The sequence below is a fragment of the Drosophila persimilis genome, unplaced genomic scaffold (genome assembly GCF_003286085.1).
Source record: "Drosophila persimilis strain 14011-0111.01,24,50 unplaced genomic scaffold, DperRS2 tig00000002-arrow-pilon, whole genome shotgun sequence".
NCBI lineage: Eukaryota > Metazoa > Arthropoda > Insecta > Diptera > Drosophilidae > Drosophila > Drosophila persimilis.
Window position 1 is genome coordinate 16,490,461 of NW_020825289.1, and position 21,838 is coordinate 16,512,298.

Sequence of the window (21,838 nt, forward strand, 5' to 3'; positions counted from 1 at the left end):
CCCTCATATATGTATGGTTCAGCTGCTTTCGCGTGTGAGAAGTACCTCACCATATATATATACACCCTGCTGTCCCCATGAGCTTTGGCAGACCGACCGAGAGAGCGTGAGAATGAGCGCCCTAAAAGAAACCAAGCGAAAAAAGTTAAATCGATAGCAAAACGCGCCGGAGCCCGTGCCCCAAGCGGGATTATCTAATAGTACGGCTTAATGGCCAACTGATGGGCCCTCGATTGCGGAATCGCCGGCAGGCTTGTGGTTTGAAAAGTGCACTTGATCGATGTCGGGGCAGCTACCTTTTTGGGGTTCGACAAACACACACGATTTTTTTTTATATATTTTGAAGTGTTATTATATTTGGTTTGCTTTTCTGTGCGGTCACGCGACGCGATGCAACCCCAGACACGGTGAAATTCCTTCTGAGCGCAAAATCTGCAGCTGTACGCAGGCCACCGCATCGGCCGGCAAGATGGGAGAGTGGAGACTGCGCACTGAGACAAGGAACATTCAATTCGAGTTCTACAATTATTTAACTTAACAAACTTTTGAAAAACCATTCCCTCCACGCTGCCAACAGAGCATGCCCATTAACATACATTTTGAATAGCCGTTTCGGCCCTTAACAGAGATGTAGTCGCGGATAACAGTCTGGCGCACCTCTTTAGGTCTTGATGGCTGCCATGATTCGAGTCCAGAATGCCTGAACCTCGGGATCCTGCATTAGAGCTCGCTTTTTGGAGCTCAGCACCATATTGAGTATGTCCGCATTCTTATAGCGATCTCGGTTAGTGGACTTATGCTCTGCCGCCTCTGGGGAACCGACTGCTTCAGTCTCCTGCTCGTCCAGTGGCTCCGCTTCTAGCGCTGGGCTGGCGATTTGCGTGGCTGAAATTGTGAAATATTACCTATCTCTTTCTAAACTCTACACTAATCTACCTTTCTTGCACTTTGTGGTCTCCGTTTTAGTCTTTTCCGCTCGTTTCTGATACGGTTTGCGTTGTTTCATAGGTTCCTTCGCCTTGCCACGCTTTCCTTGCCAGGACAGATCAGGGAATAACTCAGTGCTCTCGGCTGGGGTATCTGCATCCTGTTGCAGCCGCCTCTTGACATGCAAATTCAAACGTTCCTTGATATTGGGCTGTTCCAATTTCACCTGTAGAATCGATTCCATATTGCGTTCAAAATAAATTGCAAGAAATTCCAGCTGAATCAGCTGATGCGTATAACAGCACGTTTTATACAAGAACTATACCAAAATATACCGACTATTTTCAAAATATACCGTAAATATACAGACGAATTATCCAAGTGCCATAATACATATTCCTCGATTTTCATATTCCGTTGAATATTACTAGCTAGATAGAACCGTCAACCCTGCCCACATAGTTTTATCCCATTGATGAATAAATTTTATACAAGATTAACTAATTTTCAGTACTCCATCTTATTGTATTTTGACTAAAAGATTGTTTAAACAAAAAAGGTCAACAAAAAAACGCAATGTTGTCACTTCAATGTCGCTGGTATTTGAAGACTCAGTGCTTGTGAACCGAAGTATGGCCATTTGTATACCCTATTTCGTTAATTGAATATTAATATAAAACTGTTAGAAACTCTTATTAGTTTCCTTTACATCCTGATCCCGATACGCATTTCTGATCTATGTAAGAAAACCACTAATTGCAAAATATCGTTGGAATACCTTTTAAACAGAGACAGACAATTATGACAAACATTTTCCTAGGGTAGGCAGAATGCCCACGTTGAGGGACATGCTGCTCGTTTTCTCTTACTCATACAAATTTATGTTGCCGCGACTTTTGTGCATGGAATGGGGTTGTTGATACCGATTCATAACTGATTCAGAGAGAGCAAAAAGAGCCGAGAGGTGCGCGCCAAATAGAAATTGTTTGAAAGCGAATGTGCGACAAGGATTTAAATGCAATCTATTGGAATAAATGATGAGGTTGAGGTGAAAAATATCGTGGCTTTGTTAAGAAAATCTACGAGAAGAACAAACAAATACGAATATTTTCCGCCATTTACAACAAATCGTTGAACTGCTTAAATAGAGGGGGCTTAAGTGGGATAAGTTCGTTTTTGTCATCGGTATATTTTTCGGTATATTCTTGAAAGGAGACGGTATTTTTCTAAGGGGTCAGAGCGCGGTCACACTGGACGCCATGTTGTTTTAAAATTTCAGCTTGACTGCGTCGTTGCGTGAAAAATTGTAAAATATCGACGTCAAAGTGCAAATAACCACATCAAAATATAAAAAAAGTGATAATAAATGAACAATCCACCACGTAATCAATAATTCAACGTTGCAAGTACGTGAAAAGTACGTGTTTTTGGCATCTGTAAGTGGGCAACGAAATTCTCTCGCTCTTGCCTCCGCGTCGCCATTGGTGTGTACGCATTGGCAGTGTGGTGCATCCGTGTGTAATTTTTTCTGCCCCATATGCAAAACAACGCTGGCAAAGGACCCCCAACACGAACAGCAAGAGCCTTTTGAAACCGAGTTATGAGTGTCGCTGCAATGACTATGGACGATCAGAGACCGCTGATGAACAGTTACGACAAAATGTCGACAGCCAAATACGAGCAAAACATAAACCTTATAAGCAGTGGCGCCAGCAGTGGCATCAGCGCGGGAGGTGTTGGTGGAGGGGGCGTGCCGCCCTCTGGCCCGGCATCGCCCACACCCTCCGGGTCCGAGGAGTCGCACCACCATCCGCATCATCCGCACCACTCGCACCACCACCAGCACCATACCCCCAACCAGGAGCAACAGCGCCAACAACTGCAGCAGCAAGAACAACAGCATGCCGCTGTTGCAGAGGCTGTTGCAGCCGCCGAACAGCGCCAGCGTCTGCTCGAAGGTATTATACATAACAGTAATCAAAGCTCCTATATACTCTATCTTTATATACAAAAAAAGAGCGGGAAGAACAGAAACGAAAGTGTAAAAATTGGTGTAAATTCTGTACTATAATTTCATAAATTGCCTAGTTCCCATTCTTGATTTGAACTCTCTCTCTCTCTTAATATACCCTGTAAGTATTCCCTATCGATTCACCTGCACTCTCTTTTGGTTTGTGCGCAGGAGAAAAATTGTTTATGAAAAACACTCGGAAAAGAACTCCACGTGTGTGCCACGATATGATCCTCGAAGCGAACACTCTCTGCGGAAGAACAGTTTCCAACAGCGTTTAGAAACCTTTTGTTATTTTTATTTTTAAATAAAACTTTAGAAATTGTGAAAGTGCCAGAGAAATGAACGCTAAACGAGTATATAACCCAATAATAGCTAATAAATGCATAAATCATTAAAAAATATATTCATTGAAAATACAAAAATGTAATGAACTTCATGAATAAAATAAAGCAAAAGTGTTGTAAAGTGTTGTGCAAAAGAACAATCAAATATAAATCTGATAAAAATGATAACAAAATGTAAACCAAAATATAATAAAACCTCGAAAATCTCTCGCGTTCTCTCGTTCGGCGTCGCTGTGTACAGTTAGTTTTTCGTTTTTGTTTCGACCACTTTTTCGTTTGCCTACGTGCCAGAGCAGAGCCGCCAACGTGTCTCTGGCCCCCCACCATCCATATATATATATATATCTCTCTCTCTCTTTTACTATCTGCCACTCTCGTCTCTCTGCCATACTCTCTCCCATTTGATTCCATTAAAACGAAAAGAAATTATAAATGAATAAAGCGCCAATGAAAGGCGAGTGTATTACATATAAAAAAAGCACAAGAGGTCGCACAAATAAATCACAATTATTTTTCTGTTCAAGTTTTGTGTTATCCCGGTATACAGTGAAAGAGAAAATATAATCCAAATATATATATAAAATCATGGCCAAAGAACTCTCAAAGTTGTATAAATAAATTAAAAAAGGCGCCAAAGAGCTGAGCCTCTGTATTGTGTGTGTTCGGTGTGCATGATTCGGTTTTGTTGCTGTTTCGATAAGATAAGCAATCACATAGTGTCATTAAATAATAGCTACAACAAATCTGCTAGCGAAATAGAATGCTCTCATTTAAGCAGTTAATTAACTGTAATTCAGGCCGCAATCACACACAAATGCACGCATACATGTAGGCACCTCGGCGAGTTCTACAAAGCAGAATTGTTTGCATAAATAAATTAATTGTATAAATAAATACAAAAGTGTGTTTGCACAACAAGAAAAAGTCAAATACAACAAAAATACCAAAGTCAATAAACTTTTTGTATATCACAAAAGAGTGTTCGAAAATGCCGCAAAGCAAAAGCAATGCAATACTGAATGAATGAAGAGAAGAGAGTGGAAAGCTTTCCTAGAGAGCTTTCTGAGCAAAATGTGTGCGTGCATCGAGTTTTTTGCAAGTGTTTTTCAAAATCATTTTCCGTTCTGCCACAATAAAATCTGTTCAACCGTTTGTTGCTGTTCCCCACAGTGTTTGCAAAAAGAAAGAAAAGCGAAATCGAATCGAGAAATAATGCAAGTAAAAGCAAGAGCCCAAGCAAGCAAGCAATATATGATCCGATATGATATGATATGAATAAGTGCAAGATAAAGAATGAATCGTGTTCAAGTTTCCCAAAAAACCGTGACTCGTGACAACCCCCTCCGCGCCCAACAAGAGTCTAGCGAAGGACGGCGGCGGCGGCGGCTGCGGCCTTTTCCACCAACAATGTCACGAACTTACACGAAAGATTGCAACGCATTGGTATGAACTCGCATTAAGTTCCCTTTAATCAAACACACACACTCTGTCCCAAAAACTTGTAAAATACCATGTATAATTGTTCAAAAAGACAATGGCAATGCAATGGCATATGTGTAAAAGAATTGCATTGGCCGCCTGATCTGTGAAGCGAATGGCTTTCACGAATAGCTCCGAAAAGCTCTGGCTAACACAGACCCTAACTTTGTTTTCCGTCCTGCAGATGAGATCGAAACCCTCAAGCTGGAGCAGGTACGCATGGGGCAGATCTGTGCCGATGCCCAGCGTCGCGAGAAGATCCTTATGCGGCGGCTGGCCAACAAGGAGCAGGAGTTTCAGGACTATGTGGTAGGTTAGCCCAAACTCTGTTGTAGACACATCTAATTCTGATTCCCGTACAGAGCCAAATTGCCGAGTACAAGGCACAGCAGGCACCGACAGCCCTGGCGTTGCGCACCGCTCTTTTGGATCCGGCTGTCAATCTGCTCTTTGAGCGACTCAAAAAAGAGCTAAAGGCCACAAAGACCAAGCTGGAGGAGACCCAGAACGAGCTGTCTGCATGGAAATTTACGCCGGACTCCAACACAGGCAAGCGGCTGATGGCCAAGTGCCGCCTGCTCTACCAGGAGAACGAGGAACTGGGCAAGATGACATCGAACGGAAGGCTAGCAAAGCTAGAGACTGAACTGGCCATGCAGAAGAGCTTCAGCGAGGAGGTTAAGAAATCGCAATCGGGTAGGTTGAGGCGTATTTTGCTGCCTTGGCTTCGACTGACATCTCTTTCTTTTTCTTCTCAGAGCTGGATGACTTTCTGCAAGAGCTCGACGAGGATGTGGAGGGCATGCAGAGCACCATATTGTTTCTGCAGCAGGAACTGAAGACCACACGCGATCGCATACAAACGCTGGAGAAAGACAATGCTCAGCTGAAGCAGGCTCACACGAAGGACGATACCGTCGCGATGGCACCACCCACCACCAACGGCACCAACAAGATGTCGCCGCCACAGACGCCGACTCCCTCGACGATAGGAAAACTAGAGCCGATCGACGAGAACGTCGCACTAGAGAGCAAAGCCGCACATCCCGACTATTTGAACGGAGATACCAGGAGCGTTAATAACAACGAACAAATTTTGCCCAGCTCTGTTCCCGGAGAGCATATTCTGCCCGATGATGTGAACAACAGCAATAGCAACGGTAATGGGAATGGAAATTCCGCGCGATTGGCACGCAAGAGGAACTACGAAGAGGAGACGACCACGAACATGGTCACACCGACCCCGACCCCTGTGAGCTACAGTGTGGAGGAAATGACCACGGTGAGGGAAGTAAGTACACCCAGAATACTGCCGCCCAAGAAGTCCAAGCTGCGAGGCATGCCGACGCGACGAAGCTCCCAGTTGGAGGAAGAACTACATGCAGCAGCGACGGTAGCAGCTACGGTGGCAACGCCACTGATCCTCGATAATTCTGCTACTGGAATGGTCAGCGAAGAGGCGACGGCTGTTGCACAGCCAACATTAGCGAGCGTGGAATCTGGAGCAGTATGCCCCGAGTCTACTGAAGCGGGAGTAGTGGCGGGGCCTGCCCGCATCTCGACGCGACGTCGCTCCGTGCGTATGCAGCAGAACGGTGCCGGACCCTTGGACTACTCGACCTAAGCGGAATAGGGTCTTTTTCAAAAGGGTCGCGCGCACTTTATGATTTTTTTTGTCATATTAATCGTTAAATCCTGACGTTTATTTTCGTGAATTGAGATTTCCAAACTGAGAGAGACTTCTTAAGAGTAATATGCTATTATAATTTACTGTAATCGACTAATTTTTTTTTACACATTTGTCTTGTAAAATACATTTAGCATTGCGTTTGCACACACCATATAGGCATAATTGCACAGAAGTCCCTGATACACATATGATCTACTGCTATTTAACATATGTATTTAAATATAGAGAGTAGAGTGTATCCCACATACTATACATATGAACGAGCTAAAGGTTGAATCGACAAACGATCACATATTGAACCAGCTGAATGAAATCTTGCACATAACGAGACACGTCATCTAGATAAATTAGATTTTAATTACTAGCGTAAGGTCATTTTTTGTAATACCATGAAAGTTCTGTAAAATAATATAAAACTTGTGTTAAAATAAATTGTTAAGCATAACGAAAATTTCAATCCCAACTGTCCTTTTCGAATCGATCTCCTATCGGTCTGCATCACTTCCAAAAAAAATTTGTGTGTACATCTACATATCTTCCCTCTACCCCCCATTTTTTGTATTTTTTCTCTTAATATATATATTTTATTCTATAAAACTTAAAGCGACCAAATTTTGTATCCAGTCCTTTGGACTTCACACTGTTACAAGTATCTCCAGATATCGGAACGCCTCTTTGCGCCGTCACAAGGAGCATCTAGAGTCAAAGAATTATTCTACCATCTTACCAGATTGCTGAATCTGGATGATATGATATGACATTATAACCACAATAACCTCCCACTCTCTTCCTCGTCCAGGGTGCGCTGCCTTACCTCCAACCACCATTCCTTCACCCTTACCAATACTTTTGAATGTGGCATTCATTCTGGAGCTTCTGCTGGCAAAGGGAATAGTAGAGTCTGACCGTAGAAACGAGACGCATAGGGGAATAATTGTGAAATTATTTCGTTTTTATTATCATTTTCTTCTTTTAGCACAGTAGACAAATGTTTTTTGGTTTTTCTTTTTATTATTATTTGTAGTTTATTTAATGTAATACAATTGTGGCTGTCATTAGCGAGAGTTGTGTGTGTCTCTGTTTGTGTATGTGTCTGTGTGTATGTGAAAAGTTGTATTAATTAATATTGGAAATTTGAGATTGGGGAATGGATCTATCCTAGTGTAGTATTCGAGATTCGAGACAATGTGTAAAAGGAGTTTCTTCGAGAAGTATTTCTCAGCATCTCGCACTCTTCCTATCTCGGTCTCTCATTGTTTTGCTGGGATTCTAACGGAATTTACATATGTTTTTGGTGTGTAACAACCTGTGAGAGGCGAGGATGATCGTATGGGAAACTTCGTGGGAATATTTGATAGAATGATTGAATGACGATCATTTCGATTAGTAAATAGTTAATAACAAATTCTAGGCAGTTCAAATGGCACAAGTCGATTACACTACCAATGGGGGAACAAGTGGGTGGCTAAAGCTTAGTAAGTTCCAATCCGATCTGAGGTGAGATCCCGCTCTGTCGAGGGTTTTGTTTGTGTATTTGTTTTCGCCTAGCCGCTAGTAAGATAAGATTCTTAAGAGCGCAAGTTCTTGGTAAATTTCAACTAGTCAATGTTCAAAATTAATATTCGTACGAGTATATCATACTTTAGTTACTAGATGCTGTTTTGCTAACACCAATCAGCGCTGTCCGCGGCTCAGTTCTGTGGCTCAAGTATCAAGTAGTAGTAATAAAAAGTTGATTTATCCTTCCGTCTTCCATATATGTAGGTACTTGTGGGTTATGCTACGTATCATCATCGTCGTCATTAATTCGTATTTCGCATTAACTATATATATAAAAACATTGCATTTATGTAGGTCAGTTTCGGCTTAGATCATCATTAACGAATCTGTTGTTACAAAAGTATGTATGTAATTCTTCAAGGCAGAAATTTCGGTCAGTTTCTCCCCCCAAATGCGGGCTAAGCTAAGCAAATATACAAAAGCTACTTAGATGTAGTATGTATGTATTGTTTGTTTGTTTGTTTGTTTGGATGTATGTATAGTATGTATTATATATAGGTAGTATATCGTATAAGTGTGTGGGTGTGTACATACATTATATATATATGTCTATATAATTTTAATGGTTCCATTATTCGCTTTATCGATAGTGTTCTTGATCCGCTCATTAAACATAAATCTTTGTAGCTAAGTGTTACTTACAAATGTGGCCGTCTTAAATTAAGATTTAACAACAAACATTCACTTTCACTTTCATTCGAACACAACACTCATTGAAAACACTCACTCGCTCCTCACTCACTCAATCACTCACATAACCATGGGCAGTAGTCGGCATTGGTACAGTGCGTGCCATGAGTTCTATTGCGTTCTATTACTTGAATCGCGCCCTCGACGGCGCTTGGCGTTCAGCGTATAATACATATGTATGTACATACATACATATGTGGTATTTGCAAGTCGTTTAAGGCCGTTGTTGGATTTGTGTAGTCTCATATACTCTACGTAATACTCGTAAGTGTACATTTTCTAATTAAGTTTGTCTATTGGAAGGTCCACAATATATACTATATATGCAAGCTTAAGCCTGGCGCTCCGCCCAGTCACCCGTCCACCTCTCACAGTCGGCACGCACTTTCCCGGTATTCAATTTGGTTTCCTTCTCCACCTCCACCTCCACCTCGTCCTCCTCCCCGCCTCTCAACCACCGAAAACAGATACATATTTAGCTACTTAAGAACTAATTTGGAAAATTTTCTCTAGGTGACCAAAAATATTTTTAAGTATTATTTAACTGCGCTCAAGCATTGAGAGTAAAAAAATTCCTTTGTTCTGGGGATTGCTGTTGGGTCGTGGGGCGGGAGAGGGGCTGGGGGTCCTATACTCGTACAATATGATACAAAAACGTATTGCCTAGATTTAAGCTAATCTGATCGATTGCCGTTACAGCCAGCGACTCAGGATATGGCAGAACAGTAAGAGGGCGAGGTTCGCATAGAGGGAGCAGGCCTTGCCGCATAGCTTGATGTTGCTCTCCTGGAAAATGGAGCGAGCTATTAGATATCCATTATATACAATCCCATAGTCCACTCACATTCGCATGCCGACTGATGCAGCTCTGGGGCCGCACGCGGTTGAACTCGCGGGCGTGCTTGTAGCAGGCCAGCGAATCGTTCACCGACAGATGATAGTCGATGGTCTGCGGATTGACCGTCAGCACGAGGGCAGCGTCCCGCGGACAGAGCTGGTCGACGACCAGTAGTATGAGGTTGCTGAACGGTATGGGCAGGACGACAAATGGCCGCTCGCATGCGTGCGCTGTCATATTGTAGACAACGTTGTCCTTCTCGTTGTAGAGCGTGTAGAGCTCTCGCTGCATGTCGCAGGACTTGAGGCGTGTCCGGTGCAGCGTCAGATAACGGAGCCAATGCTCCTCGGTTTCCGACTTCTTGCCATGACCATTGTGGTGGTGCTCTGGCTCCGGCTCAGTGCCGTTCATGTCGCTGTACATTTCAGCGTAGTGGGCGGACACCCCGGGCGCCAGTTGCATCAGTTGCACAATATACCACAGCGCCGTATGCAGCAGCCATTTGCTCAGTCGAAGAACATGATAAAGTGGCTGAAAGGGGCAGAAAGTGGTCAATATCGAGTGATACATATATGTATGGATTGTGCATGGGAATCCCAGTGGATTCGCGCCTACCGATAGCAGCATGCTGGATGCATTGTTGTCGCCCCTGGACTCGAAGCACACTGCCTGGTAGTCATAGACGAAGACCCGCTTGTAGACGTTCTCCTCCAGCAGACGCTTCATAATCGCCCCATTGACCTCGCCGAAGAATCTGCCCGTTTCGTGCACTCTCGTCGAGATGATCACATAGCCATTGTTGTCCAGTATATAGCAGTCTTTGTCATCCACGGCACAGGCCTGTAAAGAGAAAGAAATCAAGGGCAGATAGATATGGAAAGATCGTAAATGTACACTCACGTTGCCGGTGATATTGTGGAAGAGCTTATAGAGCGCCGAGTGCTGAAACTGGAAGCCCACAACGGCCGCCGGTGCGGATTTGCCGCCCTCATTATGGAAGATGGCATGACTGGCAGTTACAAGGATCTCAGAGTTGCTTTCTAAATGACAAAGAGACGATTATGTGGAGTCCAAAATATAGCTCTTACCCCCAACATACCGCCCGCATCGAAGGGCACGGAGTAGACAAAGCTTTCCGCCCGTACAAAATGTTGTTCCACGGCGCGCTTGTACCAGATCTCATCGATGGCGCGTTTGTTTTTCTGGCTGAAGGTCTCACTGCAAAAAAGAAGTCCTTACATATGCATATCTGTAGTTAGAGTGGTAGTAATCTTACCCGACACTTGGCTCCTCGGCCAAGTTGAACTCGTGCCAGCGTGTGAGGCCGCTGTGGGTGGCCAGGAAGGCGACGGTGACGCCAAAACGCTGCTTGAATTCGTTTCTAAGCCAACAGATAGAAGGGCTACATTAGAGACTTGTTCGAGGTTGGGTAGATATGTATTTTATGACTAATTATAAGGAAGTACTGAAGTATACTGTAGTATTCGTTTACCTTGGCAGCAAACCCATTAGAACGGCTATTGGGCTTGATGCGCTTGTGCTAGATTTGTGAATGTTTTTGGTATTCATTATGAAGAGGCATTATGTTTTTGTGGCATATCAAGTTCAGGAGATACGTATATTCAATATTCAATAATCAATAGATATATTTCAATATTGTGGGTGCGAAAAAATTCATTATGAGAGAGACATCAAATATCAAAAAACAGCGACAAAGACGACGGAAAGAATTCGTACAATAAAGTGCAAATAAATGTGAGAAAAAGAAAGGGCGTACACAGAAATAAAACATAAAAATATGGTTAATACGAGTATGAGCTGTGCTGCCTTCGATCTGTAGGGATCTGTACGGGGCGGGGCGTTGACTGTACTTGAGGTGTCAAGCCTAGGCACTATTTCATACCCTTCTCCGCTACGCAGCCCAGTCCCCCCCCCCCACTTACCTCTTGTCCTCCTTGGAGTTGAAGCTGGAATTCTTAGAGAACCACTCGGTGACGCCGGCATCGAAGACCAGGGCCTGCATCAGCTGCCTATCGCCTGCAACACAAAACCACACGAGAGTCAAAAGGAGCCACCAAAACAAAAAACACTTGTACATATGAGTAATCTGGAGAATAATTGGGTTGCCAGTGTTGCCCCTCTATTCTCCAGTTACACGTATTTTTAGCGGATTGGCTTGGTGTTGGAACAGATCTGTGACATAAACGGGAGCTGTATTATCAGAATCCTCTGTGACATGCAACGATTGTAAGGTGCAAATTCCTCAGCTAACTACAGTGGGCTACAAAACCATAAGACACTATCAGAATTTAAAATTTATTTTCAAGATTTTCACAGATTTAAGAATATATATTCGCAAGGAGAATGGAAATTGTAAAAGTGTTTTCCCTTGATCTAAATATATTTCTTTTTTCATATTTAGATTAAATATATTTCCTACAAAAATGTATATATGCTATTTATTGTAAGGCGGTTTTTATTTAGATCGACTTTTTAATATTTATTAGATGTATTTAAAAACCGAATATTTACTCTGAATATGGTTTTTCTGAGTGTAGCCTTCCCAGGGCGGGGTTTCTATTGAGCTTAGTGTCTTAAAGCATTGAAACGCACTATACATAAACATATTTGGAAAATAGTTAACACGAAATGGGTACAGAAAATGCATTGGTAAGAGTATTGCAAATAAATGTCATCGGTTCACAGCCAAGTACAGTACGGACCATAAACATCTACGGGGCATATCCACAGGAAGTGGATGAGGTGCAGGTGAGAGAGAGAGAGAAATGAGTTCGGTGCTACGGTGGGTGCGTGTGTGTACGTGTGGGTGCACAACAGACTGTGACTGTGACTGTGACTGTGACTGTGACTGTAACTGTAACTGTGACTGATGGCTTGAGGCATTCGTTACTCACAATAGTAGCTTTCTTTTTCATTGATTGATGGATAGCGGCCAGTTGATGAGTTGTTAGCTGTGAATTTGCATGAATATTGAGATTGCAATCGTAATTTTCGTATGTCTAGCCATAGGAACAGAACATCGAGCACACAAAATAGGCATAGCAGAGATAGATTTTGGAGATAACGGGAGGCGCGGCGTTTTCGAAGCGTTTGTTTTGGAGAGCAGCGGAAATCGGTGGGGGCTGGGGACTGGGCTGGGGTTATACTTACAGAACATGGCAGCTGTATGCTCCGGGGGCATAGCGCTTCGACTCGCTGGCCATCGCCAGCCAGGCTCAGTCATACGCTCGAGAAAGTACAAAAGTTCTGTCTCTGGCGTTCTGAATGTCCTGTTGCTGTGCTTGCAAAATAGCCTACAAATGCACACAGGATTATATTGTGTTACTTCTTTAGAAGGTAGATAGACGCACCAATCTGGATGTATTTTCCATCGCTTGCCATCGAAGAAGCTGCGTATGTTTGTGCCCTTGATATTGACGCGATGGATGTCCTGCTCGGACCGTATATCTATGCGACTGACGCCGTACTGCTCCGGATAGGAGATGACCAATGTGAATGGTGTGTTCTTGATGGCTGTCCAGTAATACTGCCGCTTGATGCGAGTCACCCGTTTCTGTCAACCAAAATCCGATTAAAGTCTTGCAGTTTTGGGGAGTAATATAGTGTAGGGATTGCTTACCATTTCATCGAAATGATTTTTGACCAACATCCATTTGCTGCCAGTCGATTGATTGATTATAGAATCGCGTATCTGTTCAGGAATCGAAATATACATTTAGTATCTTTACGGTTCAGATAAAGATGGGATTCGTACCGTCATCAGCACTGGATTGAAGTCTCTGGCGGGTCGATCGTCATCCAACAGCTCAACTTCAATCATGTCCACGCTATTGTATGCTGGTTTCAGTATATAACCTTGGAACTGGAACAAACCAAACCATTAGCAATTCAGAATACAATCGAGTACCATCGAGGCACACTTACAATTGGACGAAAGTCTGGATGGAATAGTACATAACCGTTGTTGGTTACTATAAACGCGTAGCCATTCACGCCCAGCTGTGGACACAGAAAGGGGATTACTTGCAGGACTGTACGCAGTGGAAGGGACCTACCATAAATGGCGACAGCAGCTTTTTGATTTCATTGATGGGCACGTCGGTGCCGGCCACGCCCAGTATGTTTGCAATCCTTGTCTGTGGCACGATCGGGATCGGGGGGAAGAAGGGTTTGGGATAAGTTTAGCAAAGTGTCGGTCCGATCGAGGGAGTGGTCAGAAAACATATACACAAGTTGGACTTTAAATGTTTACAAGTACAGAGAATGGTTTAGTTAAATGTTTTTTGGTTTTTGGTTTTTGCATGTTAATCAAATACTGAAAAATGAATTTGAAATTTGAGCTTGATAAATGGCATTGCTATTACAAAACGAAACTTCGATTCGGCTTACGCATTTTATTTTAAAGGCATCTCAAAGGAAAATACAAAGATGTAAAAACAAAATCGAAACGAATGTTGAATGCAAATATGATAGAAGCATCGTCTACTACGCAAGAACTTACGAGTACGAGTACGAGTACAGTCAAGATCAAGAGAGTTCTTTTCAAAGGATTTGTATGGTTTCTTTTTTGTTTGTTTGTTTGATTTTGATGTTTACAAAGATTTGTCTTGTTTGTTTTGGAATTTTGTAAAGCGTTTCTGGACGGTTTTTTAGCGGCTAATTACATGACTAGGCAGAGTAGTACTAAGAGCGTATGAGAGAGCGTTGTAGAGTGGTGGAAAGGTGTGAATCGAAATTATGAACAGAGAGGGTAGTAGAGTAGAAATCAAGGATACGTAATAGAGAGTATTACTGGAAAGAATCAACTGAAAAAAGTGTCGGAAAGAAGCTGTTTACAGAGTGTAGATGGAGGGGTTGGGGGTTCCTTGGTTCGTATGGCATGTGGTGGAATGGGGTGCCAGATGGCAGAATGTACAGTTGTGAGTGTCTGTTTGCGTTGTTAATGTTGGTATTTGGTATTTTGTATTTGGTATTGCTGTTGGTGTTGGCGTTTTGGTGTATATTTTTACAGTTTTTATACCCTTCACAGTTGTAGTGTGAACACAGAGCTCTTGGTTGTTTGTATTTTAATAGGGGTACTACTCGTACAAGACAGCATTTGCCACAGCGAGTGAGGGATAGAGAGTGAGACAGACAGTTAGTTTTAGTAGAGATACATATGCCATTGCCCCAAAAAAGTATCCGATCACGGATACTCGTATGTATATTTCTCTGATCTGGAAGCCCATTCGATACAGAGTAACAGAGCGATACAGAGAGAGAGACAGAGAGAAAGAGAGAGGAAGAGTGAGAGAGAACTTAGACTAGGATTGCAAAAATAAATCAAGGCATAAGTGGTGGGGTGCGGCTCTTGATCCATCCCACTGGCTACGAAATCATAAAGTGGCATGGCTCTGGGGGCGGTGGAGGGGTGCATGGAGGAGAGGCATACAGAAAACAATACATAAGACAAAGTGGAAACTGAAAATCGAATCGGCGGTGCCCCAATCAAATTAAAAGAGACGAATTTTGATCACTTCACATGCGGCTTAGAAAAAAAAATCAAAAGAAATTGGCAAATTTTGCAAAATATTTAATAGGGATTTGCTTTGGATTTTGGTTTTTTATTTTTTGTATGATTTTTTGGTTTGTTTTGCAGTTGTTGGATTTGATTTAGAAACAATTTACTCACAACTTGAAGGTTTATTTTCGCAGCCGGATTTATATCGGTCGTTAGATTAATGAGCTGTGAATTTGTATTTGTAGTACATATTTAATAAATCAATTCTCTAGGAACGGAAGCAACTTAAGTAGGGTTTATTCTAGAGGGGGTTAGGGGTCTGGGAGGGGTAGAGGTAAAGGTAAAGGTCAAGGCGGTGGTGGCAGTGACAGTGGCGGGTGGTTGGTGGCTGGTGGCAGTGGGTACAGTGTCGGCACCGGTATCGGTATGGTGTCGCTGGTGTCGGCGGCGGAGAAGGGTCCTACATGGTCGTCCTATCCAGCCTGCTGCTCAATCGAAGAAGGGTATAAAAACTCCATCACTGATTCAGAATCGATGCCCTCCCATTCCATTTGGGGGGGTGGGTGTGTCTTTTTTTTTTTGGGTAATACATATTTTTGGAGGAGATATTGTTGTGGTGGGTGGGGTTGTTCTGGTGTGCTCTATATAGGTCCTCAGCAGTAGCCTAGCAGTAGTTCGGATTTCACTTTGGTTGTTCTTCTTGTCAATGATTGTACTTACTAAACATCAATCAAGAGTGTACGTTGTACGCTAACATTTATTAATTGGGGGGGAAGAGGGTTGGTTGTCGGTTTGTGGGTTACCAATGGGCACTATGTACGAGTCGGATATACATATGTATCTAGTCGATCGCGATCGTTACGCTACCCGTAGGCATAATCTTTCTTAGTTAAAACAACAAATGTTAAATTCTACTACTCAAAATGCTAGATAAAAGAGTACTATTTATACGTTGAGTAATTAACTAGGCATAGCTATTTGATAGTTTGATAATTTGATAATTAGATAATTGTTATAATGGTACGAGTACGGTTATATATTAAGAAAATCAATATCTAGTTATACAGATATGTATGTACGTATCTTTAAATACTTGGACCAATTCGAGTTGAATTTGTTGTTACATTTACAGTACAGTATCTGTATACATACGAATGAATAGTAAAACGTATTATACTCGAACTTTTATCGAATTGGGTTTCGTTTTTGGTTTTGTTTGGGTTTTTGGGGATTCGATTTGATTTGATTTGATTTGATTGGTACCCAAAAGGTTTAACGTGGTCAACTATAATGTCAAAATGTTGCTAAAGAATGCCCATGGTCCTAGACCATGTTTAGCTAGAGTTTTATATACTAGTTATAGTACTATAATAGTTAGTTATTGGATATATTTTGGTTAAATATGGATTAGGTATGCATGTATGTAGCGCAAAGTATAACAAATCGTTTACTTTATTGGTATAATATATATAGAATTATATATATATATATATATATATAGTAGGTAGGAGGAGCTCAATACGATATGCAATTAATTGGCGTATATAAAACTTTTCTCAAGAGCAGTAGGATACGATTTACGCAATAATTTCATTTAGAAATTTGATTTTGTTTTTTTTTTTGGTTGTTGTTAGAATTTGGCATTATAGTTTGTACCTCACGTGTTTGCAATTCCCAGAGTGCTTCATTTATTAAAACTTCTTCGGTGATATTCTGTGGTATAGTTGTGTATAGTTTGGTAGTAGTAGTAGTAGTAGTAGTAGTAGTAGTAGTTGTGTGTTATATATATAACGCATAAAATATTAATATAGTTGTAGTAGTAGTAGTAGTAGTATAGGTGACTTGTTACATAGATAGATTTCGATTTCATGGCTTTTGACGGGGGTTTTTGGTTTTTTTTTCTCTTTTGTTTTGGGTATTTCTGTATATCTTGCTTCGATTGTAAATTGTAAATGAGTCGAGGGCAAAATGAATGGCGGCCCTGGATCTGAGCGGCTGCTGAGTGGGGGACTGCCACGGAGTCGATTTTGATTTATTTTGTTGTTTCTTGCTAAGAATTTTGCAGTGCTGATTTGTCGCTGATAGAGTCTGTGGTCTCTTTATTGTCTGGGATTCACTTACCGCATTCTCGCGTCGATCGTAAATGGGCATCGAAACGGTGGTCATGAATTGATAGACATTCGAGTCGACGGGCTGGTTCCAGGTCTGCATGCAAAGAGAGTTGAGGAAAATGCTTTAAAAGGGAGTTCTCTATGGAGTATTCGTGAAACGATAACTCACTTCCTTTATACGCCGATACTCGCGTCTGTGCATCTCGCTGGGCTCCAGCATCCGGTCGTGCACCTGCCAGTACTCGAGGACGTCCGCCTTCTGCTCCTCGCACTGCTTGATCTCCCACAGATGGTCGGACAGCTTTGTATCCTGGATGCATAGACCAAAGGAGTGTTTTTTGTTTTTTTTTCGTTCTCGGTCCCTCTACACACACACACACACACACAAACACATAGAAAATGTTGCATTTACGCACCTCAATGTCCGCATAGACCTGCGTCCAAATGACCGGATGATCGTGCCTACCCAAAACAAGGGGCCGGGCCATAACCGGTATATAGTTTAGGACCATCTCGCGGACCTCAGCGGTGTCGCTGAGATGCACATAATAGCCCTGATTCTCGCATGCCATCCACCGTATATCATCCCAATTAGCCACCTCTTTGCCAATCAGATAGGTAAAGACCCGCACCGGCTTATAGGGCGGATCCCGCCAATTGTGCAACTCGAAGACCTCGCGATTGTTCTCCGGCGCCCCATCCCCAATGATCATGATCGCCTGATTGCATTGCGCACCGCGCGACGTCGACTTCGCCTCTTCCAATATCTCGAATGCTCTTGTCAATGCAGCGGTATAATTGGCGATCGATTTGGGTCCAAAGTTTTCGATCCCTTCTTTCAGTTCACGAATGTTGCCCAAAGTTGCCTGGATGGATTTCGAAATAGTAGTGTATCGAATCGATGGTATCGATTGGGGGGCGTGTTTTGTGGTTTTGATTTTTGTGGGTGGGTTGGGGAATTGAAATGGAATTTGAAATTGAAATTAATGTGAAACCAATTGAAATCGAAATCAGACAGAAATGAATATAGAAAGAGTATGATTGATTGTATTGATATATACTTGAATCAGTGTATCCTCGAAACATCCGACAACTGGGCTCACTTCCTTATCAAAGGTGAAGATGTTCACAAAGTCATTTGTACCTAATGTATCGAGTATCGTATTGACAACATGCTTTGCGATATCTAGCCTCTGTCCCAACATTGAACCGGATCCATCCATTAGGATGACAATATCCTTTGGACTCGTCGCCGCCTCCATATACCAGGAGCGTAGCCGGCAATCGTATAGATCGACCGGTACGTCCTTCTTCCATTTGGATGCAGGGAATTGACGCATAAAGCCGGTCGAACTGCCAAAAAATTGCCACGACAATGTCGGATCATTCTTGTAATTATCGCGGAATATCTGATCCAAATTCTCCGACCATTGTATCGCCTTTATCACATCCGGTGCTGTGTATCCGTGGATATGTGTGTATGTATGGTTGAGTGGGTTTCGGTGGGGTTTTTTTTGGCAAGAGAAACGGGAAGAATTTGTACAGAAACACAGATTAGTAGGCAATCCTTTATCCTAGTGAAGTTCGTGGTGTTGTCTCTTCGGGCAGGACATAGCACAGGAAAGCGCAGGCACAGACAGGTAGGAGTGTGTTTTTGGTGTGCTTGGACTCTCCGTGTTATGTGGCTTTGGGTTGGGTGTTATACGGTTTCTGGCATTATGATTGATTATTACTAGTATTACACGTATCGGCGTATCAGCTGTCGAGCATTCTCTGCGTCCCACGCGTGCGAGTCGGCAACGTACGCAATGCGCCACCAACGGCGATTGAGTACAGTTACTGTTGTGCCGACTGTCTGTTGGTTGGTTGCATTAGGTACAGTTGTGTTTGCCGGGCGGCGCAATGCGGTGCTTGCTGCGCGCACGCGTTCGGGCGCGCATTGACTTAAGCGATTTGTATATTGAAAAGGAAAAAGTAGGCGCACGAGCGGGTAATTGCACAGCGGGTAACGGTTATACGGTTAAGCAAGCAAGTGTAGAGCGACAGAGCGAGGAAGAGAGAGCGAGAGGCGCACAGTGTTCGATAAGCTTTGCCTTTCATGCGCGTGTGTTTGAAGCTTTACAGAAGACGGGCACACTGTGTGCCCAAAAAAGTAGAGTAACAGTTTCATAGAAGGAAAGGGAGATATACATATATGGATAGAGATAGAGAGAGATGGAAAGAGAAGAGATACACGGATTATATCGTTATATCGAGCATAGTTCCAAACCTCGATCGAACACATTCACGGGCACATGCACCGAGCTAACACTGAAGTTGACCGGTGTATTGTGGAACTCCGGCCGTGGCTCCAGCACCACCACCTTGGGTTGCACGTAGATCAACGGCTCCCCGATGTCCTTGTCCATATCAGGGGCTGGTGTTGGAATCGGGGGCACGGGATCACCCGGCTCTAACATCTCCTTGGCATTGTAGTAGGAGAACATCTTATCCGCCATATCGTTCTGATGGGACAGAGCCGTGTTCTCAGCTGTGTCCATAATGCGCTGAAAGTAAAGTTCCAAAAATATCTATAGAATTGTTCTTTGTGGAGCAGGACACCACTTACCCGCACAGCGCTGACCTTCAGGTCCATCATCATTTCTATTTCCTTGGCCATCGAATCAACTATGGAGGCTCCAACGCGCTGAACCACTTTGGCATCCTTGAAACTCTGTGGGAATGTGAATGAATCTGCTTAGAAATGTGGCCAGAATGTGTCAAACGGTCTCTGAAATCCCTACCGGAACACGAGCATTAGTTCTTTCCCTCAAATAGATTCCATTTCTGTCCTAAGCCCATTACGAGGCCCCACTGGGGGGGGGGGGGGGGGGGCCATCTGTCCGAATATAAGTGTCTATTTACACATACTCGTACACATAGGCTATGAACAATGCACATAAATAAACAGTTGGCGGCTCAAATGAGCTTGTAACTCATGAGCAACACAATTTCATTTGTACATCCAATTGCTTTTGCCTAAAAATAAATTACCAGCTGTCCCGACCAGCGTCCAGTATCTGACCTCATATATGGGGGGCAGACAAATATTCTTTCGGAATGGAATACCCTGTCAAAGGGCTATGGAACTCTGATTTCACTCTAGTGAATGCAATCAGTCTTTATAGACCAATCTATGCTTGTTTCCTTTTTACATTGTCTGGAGAGACTTTGAAACCCTATACAACGATGTATTTCTACATATCTACTCTTGAAAAGGGTATCGAAACATCGACTCACTTTCTCAAATGGTACCTACCCCTTTTGAAAGGTGTTATGATGTTACCGAGAACAGAGAACTAATAATTTGGAAGAGTACTTCTATCTGGAAACCCCTAATTCAAATTTTAATCCACTCAAAACTTCTAGAAAGGGTAATAAAGTAGCGTCCTACTGATCCACACTCGCGCCACGTTGTTCTTCTTTTTGTATTACTTTATAATTGTTGTGTTCGGGCAGCCTTTAACCCAAATACGAAGCCGAAGTTGGCGCCGCCGTCTCGGCAGAGGCTGAGAGACGTCAACAACAACAAAAACAAGAGCAGCACAAAAACAGAGGGCGGAGAACCGAGCATGTGGCAAACGGAGCGGAAAAAACGAGAGACGACGGGCGAGTGGGAAAAATCAATAAAATTCTCGCTGGCACTCACCTCCTGCACCTCCTTGCGCCTGGTGATAAAATCGCCCAGATGAAACAGTTCCATGCCCAGTTTGTCGGCCCAGGAGTGAACGCTGCATGGGGGATAGCGGTCAGATTATCTATATCTGGTTTCTAGGATGGATGCCACTCACAGATTGTAGTTGATGTTCTCGGCAGGCTGCAGATGGGCGCTGGGGGCATGCCAGATGAGCATGGAAATGAGGCTCAGGCAGAGGCGCCACCAGGGCCATGCCCAGGACCAGGTCATGTTTCTTCCTGCTGCTCCACTTGTACTGACTGCTGCTGCTGCTGCTGCTCCTGCTCCTGCTGGCGGTGGTGCTTGAAGATCGGGCGGAAGCGCGACATAAATACGAGCCAGAACTTATTTTGTAGCCTACTTTTCAGCACTCACACACGGGCACCGCACACGCACACACAGGCACCGCACATGTACCACACATACCATTCCCCGTTAGCCCGTTAGCTCGGCTCAGGCCACCTGTCCTGGCCATCCACACACATATCCAGCTCACTGTATGTCCAACCACTTGAAATCGGAGTCCCTAACCCAAGCTCAAGCTCAAAACATTTTCCGACAAACGATCTGCAGACGTTTTTTTCCCGAATTTTCTCAACGTGCCTGCACTGTGCTGCTGATGTGTGTGTGCGTGAAAATTTCGTGTTGTTTGGCAGCGAAAACTTTTCTCTCTACACTGTCGACGATGTCCGTTCTGACGTTTCTGTGGCGTTTCTGTGTCAGCGATGAGTTCATCGCCTAGTTGCCACTAGCCAGAGCGAGACCACAGCCGGGTTCCAGCATTAAGCTCTAGCTGCACTGCTCTGGGCTACCACTGCGCCTGCCCTGACAGTTGACGCTTCTGCGCGCGAGCTTTGTTTACCTCCTCGGGAGTCCTACAGGTGTCTGTTTACGCTCGTTAGCGACTGCGCAGTGGCTTTGTTTACAGGCGAGCATTGACAGCTGGCCG

At 43.4% G+C, this 21,838-nt stretch overlaps 3 protein-coding genes across 7 annotated transcripts; 1 reads left to right on the forward strand and 2 right to left on the reverse strand.

Annotated features, from left to right (window-relative positions):
* Positions 1-660: 660 nt before the first annotated feature.
* On the reverse strand, positions 661-1,300 carry LOC6592431 (the record flags this gene model as incomplete). Its single annotated transcript, XM_002017968.2, has 3 exons — positions 661-885; positions 937-1,153; positions 1,283-1,300. Coding segments are annotated over 3 exons (459 nt in total), but the record flags the coding sequence as incomplete, so codon positions are not given.
* Positions 1,301-2,302: 1,002 nt separating this feature from the next.
* On the forward strand, positions 2,303-6,449 carry LOC6592430 (pre-mRNA-splicing regulator female-lethal(2)D). 2 transcript variants are annotated; one of them, XM_002017967.2, is made up of 4 exons: positions 2,303-2,885; positions 4,949-5,073; positions 5,127-5,460; positions 5,523-6,449. In XM_002017967.2, exons 1-4 carry the CDS (start codon positions 2,528-2,530, stop codon positions 6,386-6,388), a joined length of 1,683 nt encoding a protein of 560 aa, XP_002018003.2. In that variant the 5' UTR covers positions 2,303-2,527; the 3' UTR covers positions 6,389-6,449. The 2 variants fall into 2 exon arrangements, with proteins under 2 accessions (XP_002018003.2, XP_026841895.1); XM_026986094.1 differs by lacking the exon at positions 2,303-2,885 and adding an exon at positions 4,283-4,728.
* Positions 6,450-8,521: 2,072 nt separating this feature from the next.
* On the reverse strand, positions 8,522-21,561 carry LOC6592379 (voltage-dependent calcium channel subunit alpha-2/delta-3). 4 transcript variants are annotated; one of them, XM_026986329.1, is made up of 24 exons: positions 21,005-21,561; positions 20,863-20,944; positions 19,783-19,887; positions 19,444-19,720; positions 18,236-18,630; positions 17,591-18,040; positions 17,344-17,484; positions 17,185-17,268; positions 15,235-15,288; positions 13,619-13,699; positions 13,488-13,562; positions 13,318-13,425; positions 13,183-13,254; positions 12,914-13,116; positions 12,714-12,856; positions 12,458-12,514; positions 11,486-11,579; positions 11,035-11,082; positions 10,819-10,923; positions 10,642-10,760; positions 10,443-10,582; positions 10,158-10,382; positions 9,549-10,073; positions 8,522-9,490 (listed from the first exon to the last, which is right to left on the reverse strand). In XM_026986329.1, exons 1-24 carry the CDS (start codon positions 21,118-21,120, stop codon positions 9,398-9,400), a joined length of 3,792 nt encoding a protein of 1,263 aa, XP_026842130.1. In that variant the 5' UTR covers positions 21,121-21,561; the 3' UTR covers positions 8,522-9,397. The 4 variants fall into 4 exon arrangements, with proteins under 4 accessions (XP_026842130.1, XP_026842131.1, XP_026842132.1 ...); XM_026986330.1 differs by lacking the exons at positions 11,035-11,082; positions 12,458-12,514; positions 15,235-15,288 and adding an exon at positions 16,720-16,776; XM_026986331.1 differs by lacking the exons at positions 11,035-11,082; positions 12,458-12,514; positions 15,235-15,288.
* Between the last annotated feature and the right edge of the window lie 277 nt (positions 21,562-21,838).

What these genes read in the sequence shown, in the direction of transcription:
- LOC6592430 (XM_002017967.2), top strand. Translation starts at nt 2,528, where the DNA reads ATGAGTGTCGCTGCAATGACTATGGACGATCAGAGACCGCTGATGAAC. An exon ending in AGGAGTTTCAGGACTATGTG is followed by an intron (nt 5,074 to 5,126) that starts GTAGGTTAGCCC and finishes ATTCCCGTACAG; the next exon opens with AGCCAAATTGCCGAGTACAA. An exon ending in GGTTAAGAAATCGCAATCGG is followed by an intron (nt 5,461 to 5,522) that starts GTAGGTTGAGGC and finishes TTTTCTTCTCAG; the next exon opens with AGCTGGATGACTTTCTGCAA.
- LOC6592379 (XM_026986329.1), bottom strand. Translation starts at nt 21,120, where the DNA reads ATGACCTGGTCCTGGGCATGGCCCTGGTGGCGCCTCTGCCTGAGCCTC. An exon ending in CGAAAATAAACCTTCAAGTT is followed by an intron (nt 13,700 to 15,234) that starts GTGAGTAAATTG and finishes ATCGTGCCACAG; the next exon opens with ACAAGGATTGCAAACATACT. An exon ending in AAAATCATTTCGATGAAATG is followed by an intron (nt 13,117 to 13,182) that starts GTAAGCAATCCC and finishes TTTGGTTGACAG; the next exon opens with AAACGGGTGACTCGCATCAA.